The sequence below is a fragment of the Chiloscyllium plagiosum genome, unplaced genomic scaffold, assembly GCF_037043375.1.
Source record: "Chiloscyllium plagiosum isolate Xiang-an unplaced genomic scaffold, Cpla_swu_hap1 HiC_scaffold_26, whole genome shotgun sequence".
In the NCBI taxonomy this organism is placed as follows: domain Eukaryota; kingdom Metazoa; phylum Chordata; class Chondrichthyes; order Orectolobiformes; family Hemiscylliidae; genus Chiloscyllium; species Chiloscyllium plagiosum.
This window is the reverse complement of record NW_028270164.1, coordinates 8,087,727-8,107,804: the sequence shown is the minus strand read 5'-3', so window position 1 is coordinate 8,107,804 and position 20,078 is coordinate 8,087,727. Positions and strand designations below refer to the sequence as shown.

The 20,078-nt window shown below is 43.1% G+C and overlaps 1 protein-coding gene and 1 long non-coding RNA gene across 4 annotated transcripts in view; one reads left to right on the top strand and one right to left on the bottom strand.

The window, feature by feature from the left end:
- LOC122563048 (cyclin-dependent kinase 18-like) overlaps nt 1-8,492 on the top strand; it is a 150,525-nt gene extending 142,033 nt beyond the window's left edge. For all 3 annotated transcript variants that reach the window (XM_087973461.1, XM_043716381.2, XM_043716382.2), the window contains one exon: nt 412-8,492. In XM_087973461.1, coding sequence (XP_087829587.1) covers nt 412-449 — 38 coding nt within the window. In that variant the 3' untranslated portion in view covers nt 450-8,492. The remainder of the gene's footprint in view (nt 1-411) is intronic.
- A 90-nt stretch (nt 8,493-8,582) lies between these two features.
- LOC148145075 (uncharacterized) lies at nt 8,583-18,459 on the bottom strand. Its single transcript, XR_015750879.1, has 4 exons — nt 18,337-18,459; nt 18,044-18,121; nt 14,293-14,366; nt 8,583-8,713 (listed from the first exon to the last, which is right to left on the bottom strand). It is a non-coding gene; the product is annotated as an uncharacterized LOC148145075 (long non-coding RNA).
- Nucleotides 18,460-20,078: the final 1,619 nt, after the last annotated feature.

Below are 20,078 nucleotides of genomic sequence, written 5' to 3'. Positions count from 1 at the left end.
GGATCAAAACACTGGCATTCCCAGAGTGGCCAGGATCAGCGCACTGTTATTCCCACATTAGCTGGGATCAGGGCACTGGTTTTCCCACAGCAACTGGGATTATGGCACTGGTTTTCCCACAGTAACTGGGATCAGGGCACTGGTATTCCTGGAGTAAAGTGGGATCAGAGTGCTGATATCCCCAGAGTAACTTGCTACCAGAGATAGTAGTTGATTTTAGACATATTTAATGGGAGGTTTGATAAGCACATGAGGGAGAAGGGACAAAAGGGTTATGCTGATAGAGTTACATGGGAAAGGGTGGCTGGAGGTTCAACTGCAGCAGAAAGGTCCGCATGGGCTGAATGGCCTGTTCCTGCATATAACATATCACATCTAGCAGGATCTGACCTGTCATTTTCCATTTTCCAGCCCGAGGCAAGAATCGAAGGCAAAGTGTTTTATTTTAGACGGCTCTGTGCTCCTGCCTCGTCCCCACATTACAGAAGAACACGGTCACTATATGGTGGGGGTGTGGAGGGAGAGTTGAGAGTGGGGGCAGCTTCATTATTGCAGCATGGAATGGGACCAGGTGAGGCTCCAGCAGTAATCCAAGATGATGTCTTCGTGAGATCAGCATCCTTCAACTGTGATGCTACACATTAACTAAAATCACCAGGAACAGGAGGACTCCACTCACAGCCTCAGGTTTGCTCTACAATTCGATTAGATTCTAACCCCACTAACTCAACTTTGGCACTAAATGCTGAATCTTCATCAAAGATATTTGGTATCAATCCCAATGCACAACCTGGCTTCATTGCCTGAGTGCCCAGTTACAACTGTGCCCATTACTATATATCCTCATACCTGCCCTCGTCTCCAATACTGCATCCCAATACAGCAGTTTAGCTAATGCACTGTAGCTGTCTTCCGATCAGTTTAGGACTATCCAGCATTGACACCGAACAGCTGACTCCCCTCTTCCCTGCATCCTTGCCTTTGCAGAGATTAAAGAATGCTGCTGATAATTTTTCCTCAAAACTGCACATCGAAAGCATCCATGCATCTTTATTCAGTAGGTTCATGGGACACGAATTCACTGCAGGCCTAAGGGGACAAGAGTCACAGTGGTCTCCAGGAGAACAGGTTCATTGCAGGCGCTAATGGGCATAGATTCAGGACATCTCAGGGTTTATGGCAGGCACAGAGGGCAAGGGTGATAGCAGACATAGTGGGCACAGGTTCATGGCAAGTCCATAGGGTACAGGGTCACAGTAGGATCACATGAGATCATAATTAGTATGAGTTTGGTTCTTTCTTCCCTGTCTTCCTTCATCATTCCCTCCATCATTTTTTATCCCTTCCTTTCCTTTCTTCACTCCCTTTTCCTCTTCCTCCTTCCTTCCTTCATTCCTTCTTTCCTTTTTTCCCCTTCCTACCTTTTTTCTCCTTCCTTTTCTTCCTTTATCATTTCTTCCTTTCCTTCCCACTCTCTGAGGGGATAGAAGAGTGTTCAGCCAACTGCATTTACTCATACACAAACAAGGAACAAGAGTAGGCTACTTGCCCCTTCAAGCCTGCTCTCCCATTTGATAAGGTCATGGCTGATCTGATTTCAACATCAACTCTACATTCCTGTACATCTCCGAACATCTTTCATCCCCTTGCTCATCAAGAATCCATCTACCTCTACCTTACAAGTATTTGTAGATTCTGTATTTACTGCCTTTTGAGGAAGTGAATTTCAAAGACACTCAACCCTGTGAGAGAAAAAATATATTTCCTCTCCTCTTTCTTAAATGGGCAACCCCTTTTTTTAAACAGTGACTCCCTAGTTCTAGAGTAATCCACAATAGGAAACATCCTTTTCACATCTACTTGGTTAAGTCCCCTTAGGGTCTTAAGTGTTTCAATTAAGTCACCTCTGACTCTTCTTAACTCCAGGATATACGGGCCTAGCCTGGCTAACCTTTCCTCATCAGGCAATCCGCTTATTCTAGGTATCAGTCTTATAAACATTCTCTAAAACTGCTTTCCGGCTAAATAACATCCTTCCATAAGTATAGTGACAAGTACTGTACACAGTAATCCAGATACAGTCTCACCAGTTGCCCTGTATAACTGAAGCATTTGGCATGGCCATGCTTGCTTCCTGGCCCAGGTGAGATCTCTCATGTCCTCAAGTTGAAAAGATGGCACTGAAAGTATGAGCTAGCCTGTACAGCCTCCTGTCAGTGGAATGTGGAAGAGCACAGTGACATGGGAAGATGCTTTGGGTCCCTGGCAGGGTGTTGAAGGAGGTGGCTTATAGAGTCATAGAGCGTACAGCATGGAAACAGACTCTTCGATCCAATGCATCCACGCCGACCAGCTATCCTAAATTATTTTGGTCCCATTTGCCAGGATTTTGCCCATATACTTCTAAACTCTTCATGTTCATGTAACCATCCAGATGCCTTATAAATGTTGTAATTGTACCAGCTTCCACCATTTCTTCTGGCAGCTCATTCCATACATGTACCACCCTCTCTATGAAAAAATTGCCCTTTAGGTCCCTTTTATATCTTTCCCCTCTCACCTTAAACCTATGCCCTCCAGCTTTGAACTTCCCTACTCTGGGAGAAAGACCTTGGCTATTCACCCTACGATTTTCTAAATCTCCACAAGGTCACCTCTCAATGTCTAATATTCCAAGGACAAATAGCCCCACCATTCAGCCTTTCCCTGTAGTTCAAACCCTCTAACCCTGGCCACATTCTTGGAAATCTTTCCTTAAACCTTTCAAGTTTAATAACATCTTCCTATAGCAGAGAAACCAGAATTGAACGCAGTATTCCAAAAGTGGCCTAACCGATGTCCTGTACAGCCGCAACATGCCCTCCCAGCTCCTATACTGAATGCACTGACCAATAAAAGCAAGCTTGCCAAACACCTGTCTGCGTGCTTAAAAGCCTGAAAATGGGGAGTAGAAACAAGGAATGAAAGTTTTTCTCAATCAAACAAACTACCTGCCTGATCCATTTTAATCATGATTCACCTGACTTTGAGCAGAAGAATTGCAATACTACGAAGAGCATAAATATTGCTAAATCCGGAGGTGATCTGGAAGTGCCTCATTGATCATTTATCTGTGCTGTCATGTACCAGTGTTAAATTTTGGAATGCTAAACAATCTTGACAGCTTTTTTGTAAAAGCCTGCATGTTCTTGGGTAAGAATGTCTGAGCCCTGTATGAGAGCTTGCTCTTAATACGGATCCATTTGATTTAAGGTGACCCACTGTTTTCCACTTTTCAAACTTGTTTCTGGAAAAATATTGGAAGAGAGTCAGAATGTCAAACAAAAATAGTGAAAGCAATGTCCTGCAAATAGCATTGTTAAACTCAAGTTAGATCCAGTCTGTGTCCTTGTCAGAGACATATTGTGCTTGGGCAATCAAACTGCTTTGCTGCATTTGTGTAGCCGAGACTTTCTGGGGCTCTTCTTTGATTGAAACATTAAACCAAGTCTCCTTCTGCCCTTTCGGATCAACCCAAGCTTGTTATTTTGAAGAAAAGCAGAGGAATTAGCCCTAGTGTCTTCAGGCCAATATTTATCTCTCTACCCAACATCACTTTCAAAAACAAAATGAGCAGATTTGCTTGCTATTACATTGCTGTTTGTGAGGTTTTATGTGAAGAAATGACTGCTGCAATTTCTCATATTGCAAAAAGCACTTAGGAAATACTTCATGAGCTGTGACATGCCTTCGGATATCCTGCATTAGAGAACAGCGCTAAATAAATGTAAATCCATTTTGTTCTCTATCCTGTTGCCAGTCTCTGATTGCACCACCTACCTTGTGACCCTGGCAGATATTGTGTAGTTGCTACGCTAAACGTCTACATGTTATACTCAAATATGGTAATACATGTGTCACTTTACAGGAAAGCGCTGAGCTTCAAATAATTTCTATTGACTGTGGAAATCATTCCCCTAATATCTAATATATGTCAATGATTCTTTTTTTTGAACAATTTCAAGTGCCAAGTATCTCCCAGAGTCCTGAGAGCAATTATTTTGGATTTTTGTTGTAAATGTGAGAGTGCTTTGCCATCAGAGTTGGATGTTCCTGCTCTTGCTGCCTGTAGCTAAGATGTGGCAGGCAGGTAGATCTGGTCATTGACCTCTGGAAAGAAGCAGGAAATGTTTTTGTTCTTGGAAGGATTTATGTAAAAAAGGTTTATTATGTTTAAAAATATCTTAAATCTTGTAAAACAAAAGGTTAACTAGATTCTTACTCCTTCATGTAACTAATTGAAAAGCAGAATATTGCGCTTGTTAAAAACCTGTCTTAAAACCGGAAAATGCCAGAAAATGCCATAGACGGTCAGGCAGAATCTGTAGAGAATCATAGAATCCCTAAAGTGCAGAAAGAGGCCAGTCAGCCCATTGAGTTATAGAACATAGAACAATACAGCGCAGAACAGGCCCTTCGGCCCTCGATGTTGCGCTGACTTGTGAATTAATCTAAGCCCATCCTCCTAAACTATCCCATCATCATCCATGTGCTTATCCAAGGATTGCTTAAATCTCCCTTTGGGCAAACCCTCCAAAGAGCATCCCATCCAGACCCAGATCCTGTAACCCTGTATTTCCCATGGCTAACCCAAATAGCCTGTACATCCCCGGATACTATAGACATCTTAGCATGGCCAATCCACCCAGCCAACACCTCTTTGTCACAGACAGTAGGAGAACATGCAAACTCTACACAGAAAATCACCGACAGTAGGAATTGAACCAGGGTCCATGTGCCAGTGAAAGAAGAAAGAAACTTGGAAGGATTGATATAAAACAAAAGTTTTTCTTTAATGATTCAAAGATTTACAGAATTCCTTAAATCTTGTAAAGAAAGGGGGCTAACTAGACTTTTAGTCCCTTCATGTAACTAACTGAAAAGCAGAATACTGCACTTGTCAAAAACTGGTCATAAAAACAGACAATGCTGTGAATACACAGCGTGTCAGGCAGAACCTCTAGACAGAGAGAGAGAGACAGAGAGAGAGAGACAGAGAGAGAGAGAGACAGAGAGAGAGAGTTAATGTTTTGAGTTAATGACCTTGTGTCAGAGTTGGAGAAATGTAAACTGAAACCTCAATTCCGTTTGTATTATGCATACTTGTCTTTGTTTCATGTTGCAAATTAGTATGAAAATGATATTGCTGCATGATCAGCTTGTGGGCGACTTGGGCTCAGGCAGAGGACAGGGTTCAGTCTTTGTGGTGAGGTCTGACAACCCTTGGGGCGAGAGCTTCATTTCCAGAAAATTGGTTAAGCATCCTCAGAGATTTGGTCACTAAATAAACCATGACTAGAATTGGAGATCAGACAGAGTAAAACGTGGCTGAGGTTCAACAAAGCAGTAGCAAATGGCTGGGCAAAGGGGTACATTTACCAGCCTCACATTCCAATATTTACTATTTCAGGCTCAATTTTCTTGTTTGTCTTTTCCAATATGGCGGATACAGTTCCAAACTGGAGCCAAGGGCTGGTGACCTTTGCATCCTTGTTACAGGCATGGTAGGATGATGAGCACCTGACCTAATGGACACTACTTAGGCAATTGACAGGGAAATGTATGTAGGAGGATCAACATAATGGACGCAAGCTAATCAATAAAAGTCAAAAAAAACGCTAACAAAAAATCCTGGAGAAAGATTTTCAGCTAAGAGTAATAGACCCAGAAAATATATTGGCAGGGATGACGTTGAAGGTAAAATTATAAAGGAAGTTTAAAAATATAACTAAGTACATTTGTGTAGAGTGAAGTGTTTGAGGTCAAGGTAAGAGGTTAAGTGAATGGGTTTAGTCCTGTGGTTGGGCAGGTGGGATTGTTCTGGAGTTTGGATACATTGAGTTTGTCTGGGTGTTGAGTTCATGGGTTGGTCTTGAGAGTGGATTCAGGGGTTGATCTGAGGGTTGAGTATGTGGGGTTAATCTAGGGATAGGTGCTGTGGAGTTTGTCTCAGGTTTGGTTCACAGGTTGCTCTGGTGAGTGGGTACATGGGGTTAATCTGGGCATTGGGTACATGGGTTGTTTTGGGGTAAGTATACGGGATTGGGTACACGGGATTGGGTACACGGAATTGGATACAGAGAATTGGTCTTGAGGTTGAGCAGTCAGGTTGGTTTGAGGGTTAAGTACGTGAGGTTAGTTGGGGTTTGGGTACATGGAGTTCATCTGGGTGTTGAGTTAATAGATGCATGGAGTAGGTTTTGAATTGTGCAAACACAGGTTTGCTGTGGGGCCGTTTACTTGGGGTTGGTCTGGTGGGTTGGTACACGGGTTTTGTCTGGGAGTTGGGTAAATGAGGTTGGATGCACAGAATTGGTCTTGGCATTAGATACAGGATTGGTGTGGGAGTCAAGTATGTGAGGTTGGTCTGGGGTTTGGATATGTGAAATATATCTGGGGGTTGAGCTGGGGGTTGGCATCTCAGAGCAGTTAGAGCAGAAAAAGAGAGCACATTTATGTTCTCAATCTCCAAAGGAGCAATTTACCTACTGCCACTCCTTGGTAAAATTTATTCAGGAGCAGGACATCACATGGGCTGGAGTGAAAGAGATTGCTATGGACCACCAGTGGTAACCTGCTGTACATTATCCCACATGGGACTAACAGAACAAAGTCTAAATGAGTTAGATAATTCCACCTTTTCTCTACAGCCCTGAATTTTTTCCTTTTCAAATAAAAACCTGATTGCGTATGCCACCACCACACTGTCAGGCGGCACATTCTAGATCCTTACCATTCACTGTGTGAAAATACTTTTCTTCATGTCTCTATTTTTTTCTTTTGCCAATTACAGTAAATTTGATGGGGTTGAAGTTAGGATTAGATAGATAAGTTTGGTCTGGAGTTTGGGTTTGAGTGGATGGGCTTTTGATCTGGAATTTAAGTTTTTTACCCTTGAGAAGGTGGTGGTGAGCTGCCTTCTTGAACCGCTGCGGTCCACCTGCTGTACATTGGCCCACAATGCCTTTAGGGAGGGAATTCTAGGATGTTGACCCAGTAACAGTGAAGGAACACCGATATATTTCCAAGTCAAAATGTTGAGTGGCTGGGAGGGGAGCTGCGAGGGATGCTGTTCCCATGTATATGCTATCCTTGACCTTCTAGACGGAAGTGGTCATAGCTTTGGAAGATGCTTTCTAAGGATCTTTGGCAAATTTCTGCAGTGCATATTGTATACAGTATACACTGCAGATACCGAACGTCTTTGGTGGAGGGAGTGGATGTGGTGCCGATCAAGCGGCTGCTTTGTCCTGGATGGTATCAAGCTTCTTGAGTGTTAATGGAGTTGCATTTATCCATGTAAGTGGGGAATATTCCATCATACTCCTGACTAGTGTCTTAGAAATGGTGGGCAGGCTTTGGGGAGTCAGGAGGTGAGTTACTCATTGTAGTAATTCCTAGCCTCTGACCTACTCTTATAGTCACCATATTTATATGGTTGCTTTTCTGGTCAATAGTAACCCAAGGATGTTGATAAGGAGAGATTCAGTGCTGGTAGCACCATTGAATGTCAAGGGCAGTTGTTAGATTGTCTCTTATTGGAGATTGTCATTGCCTGGCAATTGTGTGGCACGAATGTTACTTTGGTTAACTGGGTATGGCCTACGGTTGGGTAGGTGCGAGTCGATTTAAAATTGGATGAATATGTTGGTCTCCCAAAAGTGAAGGGGTTGACGGCCCTCATGCACCTGCATTCTCACATGCCCACAATCAGTAGGTATTATACGTCTCATCCTTATTTAAACATAGTCATTGAAGGATAATTAGACTCCTGCATGTGTTGGAAAAAAAAAACACTTTTTAATTATGCACGTCAAAGGACAAAAAAACTAATGAGCCTGTGGAGCAGTTCTGTTTATCTTTACAGCATCTTTTCAGGCCTACCTGTCTGAGAAAAATTACAGCCAAATGTAGAGACTGCATGTAATACAGTGGGTCGGGCAACAGGCTTCAATACCTACGCTCAATGTAGGAGCAGAACAGAGTAAAAAGACAGTGTTGCACCTGACATGGAAGCACTTGACACTGACACTGGATGCTCAAATTGGAAGGTGGTCCTCTCCCAAGTGTTAGTATCCTGTGGCATCATGAGCATTACACTCAGAAATATATCAAGGCACTTGAGTATTTTAACAAGTAGTCTCACCAATATTTGGCTCCAAATGTTTTTTTCTGACATTCCAACAAAACAATTAATGATTTCTCTCAGGAGCACCACTTTGAAAACAGTCTTGCTTCTAGATATTAGGAATGGGAGGAGAGTGCATTTTAAATTGAAATTTTCTGGAGCTCACAGCTTCCTTAGACTTTGTTCTGTGCATTCTAGGTGAATGTTTGATAGCATATCCTGTACTATATCTGTACTATAAATTCTAGAGAAAAAAAAGAAAATATAAAATTGTTTCACTCTTGAAATTTATTCAATGTTTATTAAAATTTGCTTTAAAAGATGATAGATCGGTTGTGTTCTTTAGTTGTGAGGTTGCTTCTTGTGAGCATATGATTTCTGTTTCTGAACATTCCTGGATTACTGTGCCAGCCCTGAAAGATTTGGTTCAGGTTTCTTGAAGAGCCTTTGTTGAACATCATTGAGATTGTAGGCTGGATCATCGAAGGTGTAGGAGCAGTCAATGATCCTCTGCTCTAATCCTCTCAGGTGACTGGTCAACCACAGCTGTGAGAAAAGTGCCTAAATAAGCCTTGGAGTCAATCAGAGTTGGAGCGTAACTCCATGGTTTGGAACCTTGTCGCGGTACTAGGACATTGTTACAATTATGGGGCATTGTGCTAATCTGTTGTGGTCTCATAATCCCTATTTCTGAGAGGTTTAAACCCCACCATAACAGTTGGGAAATTGAATTTAATAAAAATATGGAATTGAAATTTGGCCTAATGGTCACTGTTTAACTATTATCAATATGTGTAAAAGAAAAACCCATTTAGTTCACTAATGCCCTTTAGAGAAGGAATCTGCCATCCTTACCTGGTCTGGCCTAATGTGACTGCTGACCTACAACAATGTGACTCTTGTATTCCCTCTGGGTATTAACAAGTGGGCAATAAATGCTGGCCCTGGTTAGTGCAGTTCTGAGGGTGCGCTGCATTGTTGGAAATGCTGCCTTTTGAATGAGATATTAAACCCTGTTAGGTGGACATGAAAGCTCTTGATGTACTATTTGAAGATGAGCAGAGGTGCTTTACATGGTGTCCTGGTCAGTATTTGCCCCTCAACTATTATCATACAGAGAACTTTTACAGCACTCGTGGGGGAAGCGGTGGCTTAGTGGTAACATTGCTCGACTATTTATCCAGAAACCCAGAATAATGTTCTGAGGACCTGGGTTTGAATCCTGCTATGGCAGATGGTGGAATTTGAATTCAATTTTAAAAATCTGGAATTAAGAGTTGACTGATGACCATGAAACCATTGTCAATTATCAGAAAAACCCATCTGGTTCACGAATGTCTTTTAGGGAAGGAAATCTGCCATCCTTACCTGGTCTGGCCTATATGTGACTCCAGAGCCACAGCGATGTGATTGACTCTCACCTGCCCTCTGAAATGGCCCAGCAAGCCATTCATTTGTATCAGTTGCTAGAAAGTCACAGTAAAGAATTGAAAGCGGATGGACCACCTGGCATTGACCTTGGAACCGGAAAAGACAATGACAAAAACGCAAACAACCCTGTTGACCCTGCAAGGCCCTCCTTACCAATATCTGGGGGCTAGCGCCAAAATTGGGAGAGCTGTCTCACAGACTAGTCAAGCAGCAGCCTGACAGTCATTCTTACGGAATCATACCTTACAGATAACACCCCAGACCCCACCATTACCATTCCTGGATATGTCCTGTCCCACTGGCAGGACAGACCCAGCAGAGGTAGTAGCACAGTGGGATACAGTCAGGAGGGAGTTCCCTGGGAGTCCTTGACATCAACTCCAGACCCCATGAAATCTCATGGCTTCAGGTTAAACATGGGCAAGGAAATTTCTTACTGATTACCATGTACTGTTCTCCTTCGGCTGATGGATCAATACTCCATGTTGAACAACACTTGGAGGAAGCACTGAGGGTGGCAAGGGTGCAAAATGTACTCTGGCTGGGGGACTTCAATGTCCACCACCAAGAGTGGCTCAGCAGCAGCATTACTGATTGAGCTGGTCAGGTCCTGAAGGATATAACTGCTAGATTGGGTCTGCGGCAGGTGGTGAAAGAACCTTCAAGAGGAAAAAAACATACTTGATCTCATCTTTACCAATCTGCTGGCTGCAGAAGCATTTGTCCAGGACAGTACAGGTAAAAGTGACCACCATACTGTGCTTGTAGAGATGGAGTCCCGCCTTCACATTGAGAGTACCCTCCATTGTGTTGTGTGGCACTATCACCGTGCTAAATGGGACAGACTTCGAACTGATCTATCCATGAGGTGCTGGGGCCATCAATATCAGCAGAACTGTACTCCAGCACCATCTGCAACCTCATGGCCTGGATTATCCCCCACTCAACCATTACCATCAAGCCAGGGGATCAACCCTGGTTCAATTGAGAGTGCAGGAGGGCATACCAGGAGCACCACCAGGCATACCTGAAAACGAAGGGTCAACCTGGTGAACCTACCAAACAGGACTACTTGCCAAACAGCAAGTCATAGACAGAGTTAAGCAATCCCACAACCAATGAATGTGATCCAAGCTCTGCAATCCTTCCAAATCCAGTAGTGGGCAATTAAACAACTCACTGGAGGAGGAGGCTCCATAAATATCCCCATCCTCAAAGATGAAGGAGCCCAGCATATCAATGCAAAAGATAAGGCTGATGTATTCGCAGCAATCTTCAGTCAGAAATGTCGAGTGGATATCCATCTCGGACTCCTCCAGTGGTCCATAGCATCACAGATACCAGTCTCAAGCCAATTCGATTCACTCTATGTGATATCAAGGAACTGCTGGAGGCACTGGATACTGCAAAGGCAATGGACCCTGATAACATTCTGGCAATAGTACTGAAGGCTTGTGCTCCAGGACTTGCCGCTCCCCTAGTCAAGCTGTTCCAGTACAGTTACAACACTGGCATCTACCTGATAATGTGGCAAATTGCCCAGGTATATACTGTACATAAAAAGCAGGACAAATCCGACCCTGCCAATTACCACCCAATCAGTGTACTCTCCATCACCAGTAAAGTGATGGAAGGTATCATCAACAGTGTTATCAAGCAGCACCTGCTCAGCAATAAACTGCTCAGTGACACCCAGTTTGGGTTCTGCCAGGGCCCCTCAGCTCCTGATCCCATTACAACCTTGGTTCAAACATGGACAAAAGAGCTGAATTCCAGAGGGGAGGTGAAAGTGACAGCCCTTAATATCAAGGCTGCATTCGACCAAGTATGGCACTGAGAAAAGAGATCGATCTGAGACGGGTACAGCTGAGAACAGAAGTGAGTCAAACAGTCAAGGCAAGCAGGGACAAGGTATGACTAATAAATTAAACTGCATTTATTTCAATGCAAGGGGCCTAACAGGGAAGGCAAATGAACTCAGGGCATGGTTAGGAACATGGGACTGGGACATCATAGCAATTACAGAAACATGGCTCAGGGATGGGCAGGACTGGCAGCTTAATGTTCCAGGATACAAATGCTACAGGAAGGATAGAAAGGGAGGCAAGGGAGGAGGGGGAGTGGTATTTTTGATAAGAGATAGCATTACAGCTGTGCTGAGAGAGGATATTCCTGGAAAAACATCCAGGGAAGTGATTTGGGTGGAACTAAAAAATAAGAAAGGGATGATCACCTTATTGGGATTGTATTATAGACCCCCTAATAGTCAGAGGGAAATTGAGAAACAAACTTGTAAGGAGATCTCAGCTATCTGTAAGAATAATAGGGTTGTTATGGTAGGGGATTTTAACTTTCCAAACATCGACTGGGACTGCCATCGTGTTAAAGGTTTAGATGGAGAGGAATTTCGTAAGTGTGTACAAGACAATTTTCTGATTCAGTATGTGGATGTACCTACTAGAGAAGGTGCAAGACTTGACCTACTCTTGGGAAATAAGGCAGGGCAGGTGACTGAGGTGTCAGTGGGGGAGCACTTTGGGGCCAGCGACCATAATTCTATTTGTTTTAAAATAGTGATGGAAAAGGATAGACCAGATCTAAAAGTTGAAGTTCTAAATTGGAGAAAGGCCAATTAGGCAAGAACTTTCGAAAGCTGATTGAAGACAGATTTTTGCAGGTAAAGGGATGGCTGGAAAATGGGAAGCCTTCAAAAATGAGATAACAAGAATCCAGAGAAAGTATATTCCTGTCAGGGTGAAAGGAAAGGCTGGTAGGTATAGGGAATGCTGGATGACTAAAGAAATTGAGGGTTTGGCTAAGAAAAAGAAGGAAGCATATGTCAGGTATAGACAGGATAGATCGAGTGAATCCTTAGAAGAGTATAAAGGCAGTAGGAGTATACTTAAGAGGGAAATCAGGAGGGCAAAACGGGGACTTGAGATAGCTTTGGCAAATAGAATTAAGGAGAATCCAAAGGGTTTTTACAAATATATTAAGGACAAAAGGGTAACTAGGGAGAGAATAGGGCCCCTCAAAGATCAGCAAGGTGGCCTTTGTGTGGAGCCACAGAAAATGGGGAGATACTAAATTAATATTTTGCATCAGTATTTACTGTGGAAAAGGATATGGAAGATATAGACTGTAGGGAAATAGATGGTGACATCTTGCAAAATGTCCAGATTACAGAGGAGGAAGTGCTGGATGTCTTCAAACGGTTAAAAGTGGATAAATCCCCAGGACCTGATCAGGTGTACCCGAGAACTCTGTGGGAAGCTAGAGAAGTGATTGCTGGGCCTCTTGCTGAGATATTTGTATCATCGATAGTCACAGGTGAGGCGCCGGAAGACTGGAGGTTGGCAAACGTGGTGCCACTGTTTAAGAAGGGCGGTAAAGACAAGCCAGAGAATTATAGACCGGTGAGCCTGACATCAGTGGTGGGCAAGTTGTTGGAGGGAATCCTGAGGGACAGGATGTACATGTATTTGGAAAGGCAAGGACTGATAGGATAGTGAAGAAGACGTTTGGTATGCATTCCTTTATTGGTCAGAGTATTGAGTACAGGAGTTGTGAGGTCATGTTGCGGCTGTACAGGACATTGGTTAGGCCACGTTTGGAATATTGCATGCAATTCTGGTGTCCTTCTTATTGGAAAGATGTTGTGACACTTGAAAGTGTTCAGAAAAGATTTACAAGGATATTGCCAGGGTTGGAGGATCTGAGCTACAGGGAGAGGCTGAACAGGCTGGGGCTGTTTTCCCTGGAGCGTCAGAGGCTGAGGGGTGACCTTATAGAGGTTTACAAAATTATGAGGGTCATGGATAGGATAAATAGACAAAGTCTTTTCCCTGGGGTGGGGGAGTCCAGAATTAGAGGGCATAGGTTTAGGGTGAGAGGGGAAAGATATAAAAGAGACCTAAGGGGCACATGTATGGAATGAGCTGCCAGAGGATGTGGTGGAGGCTGGTACAATTGCAACAGTTAAGAGGCGTTTGGATGGGTATATGAATAGGAAGGGTTTGGAGGGATATGGGCCGGGTGCTGGCAGGTGGGAGTAGATTGGGTTGGGATATCTGGTCAGCATGGACGGGTTGGACCGATGGGTCTGTTTCCATGCTGTACATCTCTATGACTCTAAGGTGCCCTGGCAAAACTGGAATCAATTGGTATCAGGGGGTAAACACTCCACTGGATAGAGTCATACCTGGCACAAAGGAAGATGGTTATGATTGTGGAAGGTCAGTCATCTCAGTTCCAGGACATCTCTGCAGGAGTCCCTCAGGGTAGTGTCCTCGCCCCAACAATCTTCAGCTGCTTCATCAATGACCTTCCCTTTGTCATAAGGTCAGAAATGGGGATGTTTGCTGATGATTGCACAGTGTTCAGCACCATTCGCAACTCCTCAGATACTGAAGCAGTCTGTGGTCAAATGCAACAAGATCTGGACAATATCCAGGCTTGGGCCAACATGTGGCAATTAACATTCGTGCCACACAAATGCCAGATAATGACCATTACTAATAAGAAACACTCTAACCACCGCCCCTTGACATTCAACGGTATTACCATCACCGAATCCCCCGCTGTCAACATCCTTAGGATTATCATTGGCCAGAAACTCAACCAGGACTCACCACATAAACACAGTGGCTACAGGAGCAGGTCAGAGATTAGGAATACTGCAGCAAGTAACTCACCTCCTGACACCCCAAAGTCTATCCACCATCTACAAGGTATAAGTCAGGGGTGTGATGAAATACTCCCCACTTGCCTGAAAAAGCACAGAAAGAGGGCATTTGGCTCACCGTATTCACAACAGTCATCAAACATTCACCCCTATTCTAAACCCACGTCTTAGCTGTAGCCTTCTGTGATATTGACTTTCAAGTGTTTGTTTAAATAATTCTTAAATGTCTTGAGAGTTCTTATCTCTACCACACTTTTAGGCAGGGAATTCCAGATACCCACCACCTTCAAATTCCCTTTAAACCTTCTACTTACCTTAAAGCTGTGTTGCCTGGTTATTGACCCCTCCCCCAGAGGAAAGATTCCTCTCTATCCTCCCTGTCTATGCCCACCATAACTTTGTACATTTCAATCAGATTCCCCTTCAGCCTTCTCTGCTCAAAGGAAAAAAATCCCAGCCTGTCTAGTCTCTCTTCATCGCTGAATTGCTCCAGCCCAGGCAGCATCTTAGTGAATCTCCTCTGTACCCTCTTTACTGCAATCTAATCTTTCCCATAGCGTGGTGACCAGAACTGCACACAGTATGGCCTGACTAACATTATATACAGCTCCAATCATTCAGAAAGAGTGATCTGAGCATGATCATGTTACATTAGCTACCACATTTTCTCCATTACAGAAGAAAATACCCTTCATTGGCATCCCCAGAGGCTGTGAATAAATAGTACATTTCATTCCTGATTCTTTTCACAGGCAGAGCGCACTGATTAATATCAAACCTCTAACATAAATGTGAAATTATCATCGACCTGACTCCGATTGGTTTTCCAATGCTGACTGCATAAACAACTTGGCTTGATCTGTTACTTTCTATTCATTCTTGGGATGTGAGTATTGCTGGAAAGACCAGTATTTATTGCCCATTCCCAATTATCCTCAAAGAGGCGATAGTGAGCCACCTTCGTGGGTGGCTGCTGACCATGGAGTATGGGTACATCTACAGTCATACTGAACTCAAAACGTTAACTCTGTTTCTCTGTCCACAGATGCTGCCAGACTTGCTGAGTTTCTCCAGCAATTTCTGTTTATATTTCAGATCACTAGCATCTGCCACACTTTACTTTCATGTTTTTTCTGTTGTTGGTTTAATCTCATTGCTTGGGCATTTCAGAAGAAAGTTAAGAGTTAACCACATCACTGTGGGTCTTGGATAAAGTATAGGCCCAACTAGTGAGCACAACTGATTTCCCTTCTGAAAGGGCTTCCATGACCGTGAAAAGGATGCATTTTCATGAACAATTTTTAATTAGGATAGCCACTCATCTGCTCCCAAAGGCCAAAACAATCCCCTTGTGCCAATGATGGACAAGCACTCTTCTTGTCTGAGCCAAAAAGTCCCCAAAAGGCACCTCTTCCCATTCTGCACCAAACTAGTTATTCAATTGAGCTGTGTCGCAGTCCTGACGTGATCTCTCCTTGCTGACTGTGCAGTTTACTGACGAGAGCTGAGCTCAAGAATTTCTCCCGCAATCCTTTCACCCCCCCCACTTTCCTCCTTAAAGTCACACCTTAAAATCTACTTCTTTGATTGAATTGGGGACATTTGTATCAATGTCTCCCTCAATGTCAATATCTGATTATACTTCCATGAAGTGACTCATCCCTTTTTACCATGTAAAAGGCATAATGGGGACACAGGAACAGGAGGAAGCCATCCAGCCCTTTAAGTATACTTAATCAATTAAATGGTGATCAGTTAGTGCATGATAGATTTCTATGGTTCATCACTTCACCATTGATTTCTATGCCTTCTTTTGATAAGATCTTAAGCTCCGGTATTCCTTCATTAAATATCTTCTCTTGCCTTTCTCAAAATGTTTCTTAAACCTACCTCTGTGAGCAAGGCTTTAGTCACCTGTCTTAATATCTCCTTATCTAGCTGAATCCTACAGTTCAGTTAAGACTAAACCCCCGTGAAGAAACTTGGAGCATTTTATGACATTATTGTCACTATACAAATGAACTTATTGTTGAGTGCAAGGAAGTACATATTTCCATAAATAAGCCTGTACCTCACTAATTCAGTCCAGCTTCCACAGAGAGAACTAATGTGCTGTTTTGTGGTAATTTCAAGAAAAGAGTATAGGGGCTTCTGTTCCTCAATCATATTCCTGTCAGAGTCATATTTCTCTGAATCTAATGTAATAAAATATAGAACAGTACAGCACAGGAACAGGCCCTGCAACCCACAGTGTTGTGTCGAACACAATGCCAAAATAAACTAACCCCTTATGCCTGCCCTTGGTCCATATCCCTCCATTCCTTGCTTATTCATGCGCTTATATAAAGGTCTCAAGTGCCCCGATCATATTTGCCTCCACCACCACTCCAGCAGTGCATTCTAGACTCTGACCACTCTTTGTGTAAAAAACTTGACCCTCACATCTCCTTTGATCTTTCCCCTTCTTGCCTTAAATGCGTGCTGCCTAATATTAGACATTTCAACTCTGGGAAAAAAATTCTGACGAGCAGCCCTGTGGTCAGTTTCTTCTAAAGGTGCTGAAGTATAACATATTAAGATGATTATCATTAGTAAATATGTCTGATCATTCTCTATGTGTCAGCCTAGATCATGCACTCTGGAACACAATTTGAGCAACGAGAGATACCACACACCTAAGGGGTCCAGTGCAGACATGATGGGTTGAATGGCCCACTTCTGTATTGTGACATTCCTGTATGAAAACAAAGATGAGGACAGAGCAGAGTATACATGTTCAGAAGGAGACATACTACACATCCTTGTAAATATTTTCTGAACCCTTTCAAGTTTCATAACATTCTTCCTATAGCAGGGAGACTAGAATTGCACACAATACTTCAGAAGTTGCCTAACCAATGGCTGTACAGGGCATTGGTTCAGTCACTCTTGGGAGTACTGTGTGCAATTGTTGTCTCCCTGCTATAGGAAGGATGTTGTGAAACTTGAAAGGGTTTAGAAAATACAAGGATGTTGCCAGGGTTGGAGGGTTTGAGATATAGTGAGAGGCTGAATACGCTGGGGCTATTTTCCTTGGAACATCAGAGGCTGAGGGGTGACCTTATGGAAGTTTATAAAATCATGAGGGGCATGGATAGGGTAAGTAGAGAAGGTATTTTCCCTGGAGTGGGGGAGTCCAAAACTAGAGGGCATTGGTTTAAGATGAGAGAGGAAAGATTTAAAAGGGATCTAAGGGGCAACATTTCCACGCAGAAGGTCGTACATGTATGGAATAAGATGCCAGAGAAAGTAGTGAGGCTGGTACAATTGCAATATTGAAAAGGCATCTGGATGGGTATATGAATTGGAAAGGTTTAGAGGGATATGGGCCAAATGCTGGCAAATGGGACTCAATTGATCTAGGATATCTGGTCAACATAGACGAGTTGGACCGATGGGTCTATTTCAATGCTGTACAACTCTATGACTCTAATTTAAATAATGATCAACACTTGGAATGACCAAAATTCTCAGGGTCAATAAGGAGGTAGTGTAGGTGAGGGTATGAGTAGGTGTTGCTCTATATTCAAGATAAATGAACTCTCTCATTCCTTGACCCTTTGTCCACACGCACACACATAATCACTAAGACAACACTTCTGCACTGAGACTCCAGATCAGGACATTGCAGAGCAGCATTCCTACCCGTACATCACAGCACGGACCTGAGATACAAGAGTCACCGAGAAATCTAATTGCAGATTCAGGAATGACTCCCTTACCCAAAGGATGGTTCAGAGTGTGGAACTTGTAGTTGAGGCAACTTGTACAGGTACATTCAAGGGAAACTGGAGTAATGCCTGAGGGAGAAAGAAATGGAAGATGTTGATAGAGTCACATGAGAAAGGATGGGAGGAGCCTAGTTGGCGGATATGCAGTAGCGTAAACCCAATTGCAATAATTGGCTTGTTTCGGTGCTGTCAAGTACACCTGCCCACTGAAACGGCAGCTTCAGCAAAGTATAATTCAATACCTGTTCGAAGCCACAACATTGCAGTGAATAAATGAGCATTACCTTAGCAACCAAAGGTCCTGTGTTGTTTTTGTTTTCATATTTTACAATGTCCTGGTAAGAATGTATCCCTCAGCCAACATAATTGAATCATATTACTTGGTGCAGTTGTTTGTGGGAGATTACGTTGCTCAAATTGGCAGCTCATTTCCCTGCATCGTACCAGAGACTGCATTATTTTAAAACATTTAATTGGGAGCAAAGTGCTTTAGGAAGTCCAGAGTCATGAAATTCCCTACAAAATACAAATTTTTTTTCTCTCATCACAATCTCTGGTGCCAATTTTAAGCAAGTTGACGTTAACATCAACAAGCTGTGTCAGGGCCTTACTGAATGGGTCAGTGATTTTAAAAGTTTGAAGCAATATGAGAACAGGCAGGAGTATAAAGAAAGGAAAACCTGTGATTGGTGGATTGATGCAACACCCAAAGTAATACTTAGTCTCGCAGAGCAAGACATTTTAACCATACAATCCCCAGTCCAGGTGGAGTTAGCTGATGAGATGAAATTTTTTTAAATGCTCCCTGCAGTCAAATACCACCAACAATGGCTAGCATTTGTATAGTGCCTTTATGGTAGCAGAATTTTGCCCAGACAGTTCACAGGAGTATCACTAAACCAGAGCTGACACGAGGCAGCAAAAGGCAATATGAGGACGTGATTAAAAAAAAGCTTGGCCAAAAGAGAAAGGCTTTAAGAAAGACAGAGAGAGACTTCAATATTTGACTAAATACAGAGCTCCCATTGGCAACAAAATTTGTAGATGTGCAGGAAGTTAGAATTGAAAAAGCATGTAGCTCAGGCAGGTTTTAGGGCTGGAAATTGTTACAGTCATATAGATGATGTTTAATCTCTAGAACACAACTGACAAATAGGCAGCTTCGTAAGACAAGAAAAACATCTTGGATGTCCTGAGTGCTTCAGTTTAGGATTGGACAAAGAATTCATTGTGTAGATTGACTGGCTGTTTACAGTAGATCAGAATAGAACCATGGGAGGACATGAAGATAAATTGTGCAGGGGATCTTTCAGATGAGAGTGACATGGACAATTGTATTGTACACTGCAGGGAGGATCGAGAAGGGATAAAATTCCATAGTCACCATCTCAGGGGAGGCCAGTCGTAACTTCAGGGTGCTGACTGGAAATTGGGTTTAAATCCCTTTACATCTGGTGAGAGTAATCTGTACAGAAGGTGAGAGTTTTGCAGTGGTGCTGTCATCTAATCTTTCTTGGTCTTGTCATGCACCACTCTAACTTGGACCAGTCAGTAAACTCCAGGAACTGAACACAAGAATGATACAGCACAGGAACAGGCCCTTCGGCCCTCCAAACCTGCACTGGCGCATATTGCCCTTCCAAACTCAAACTGTCTTCACTTACAGAATCTATATCCCTCTATTCCCTTCCTATTCATGTATTGGTCCAGGTGCTTCTTGAATGCTGTCTGCTTCCACCACCTCTGGCAGTGCATTCCAAGCACTCGCCACACTTTCTGTGAAAAATCGGCCTCGTACATCTCTTTTAAACATTACCCTCCCCCTCGCACTAGTGTCCCCTAGTAACTGACCCCTCCACCTGTGAAAAAGATTCATATCTTCCATTCTATCTGTGCCATTCACAACGTTACAAACTTCTATCATGTGTCTTCAACACGTGAGAATCTCAAAAAAATTCAGGAGTCAAGATCTGATAACATGATTCAGGCTCTTCCTTTGTTGTAACTCAGGGTAGGAGAAAGAGAG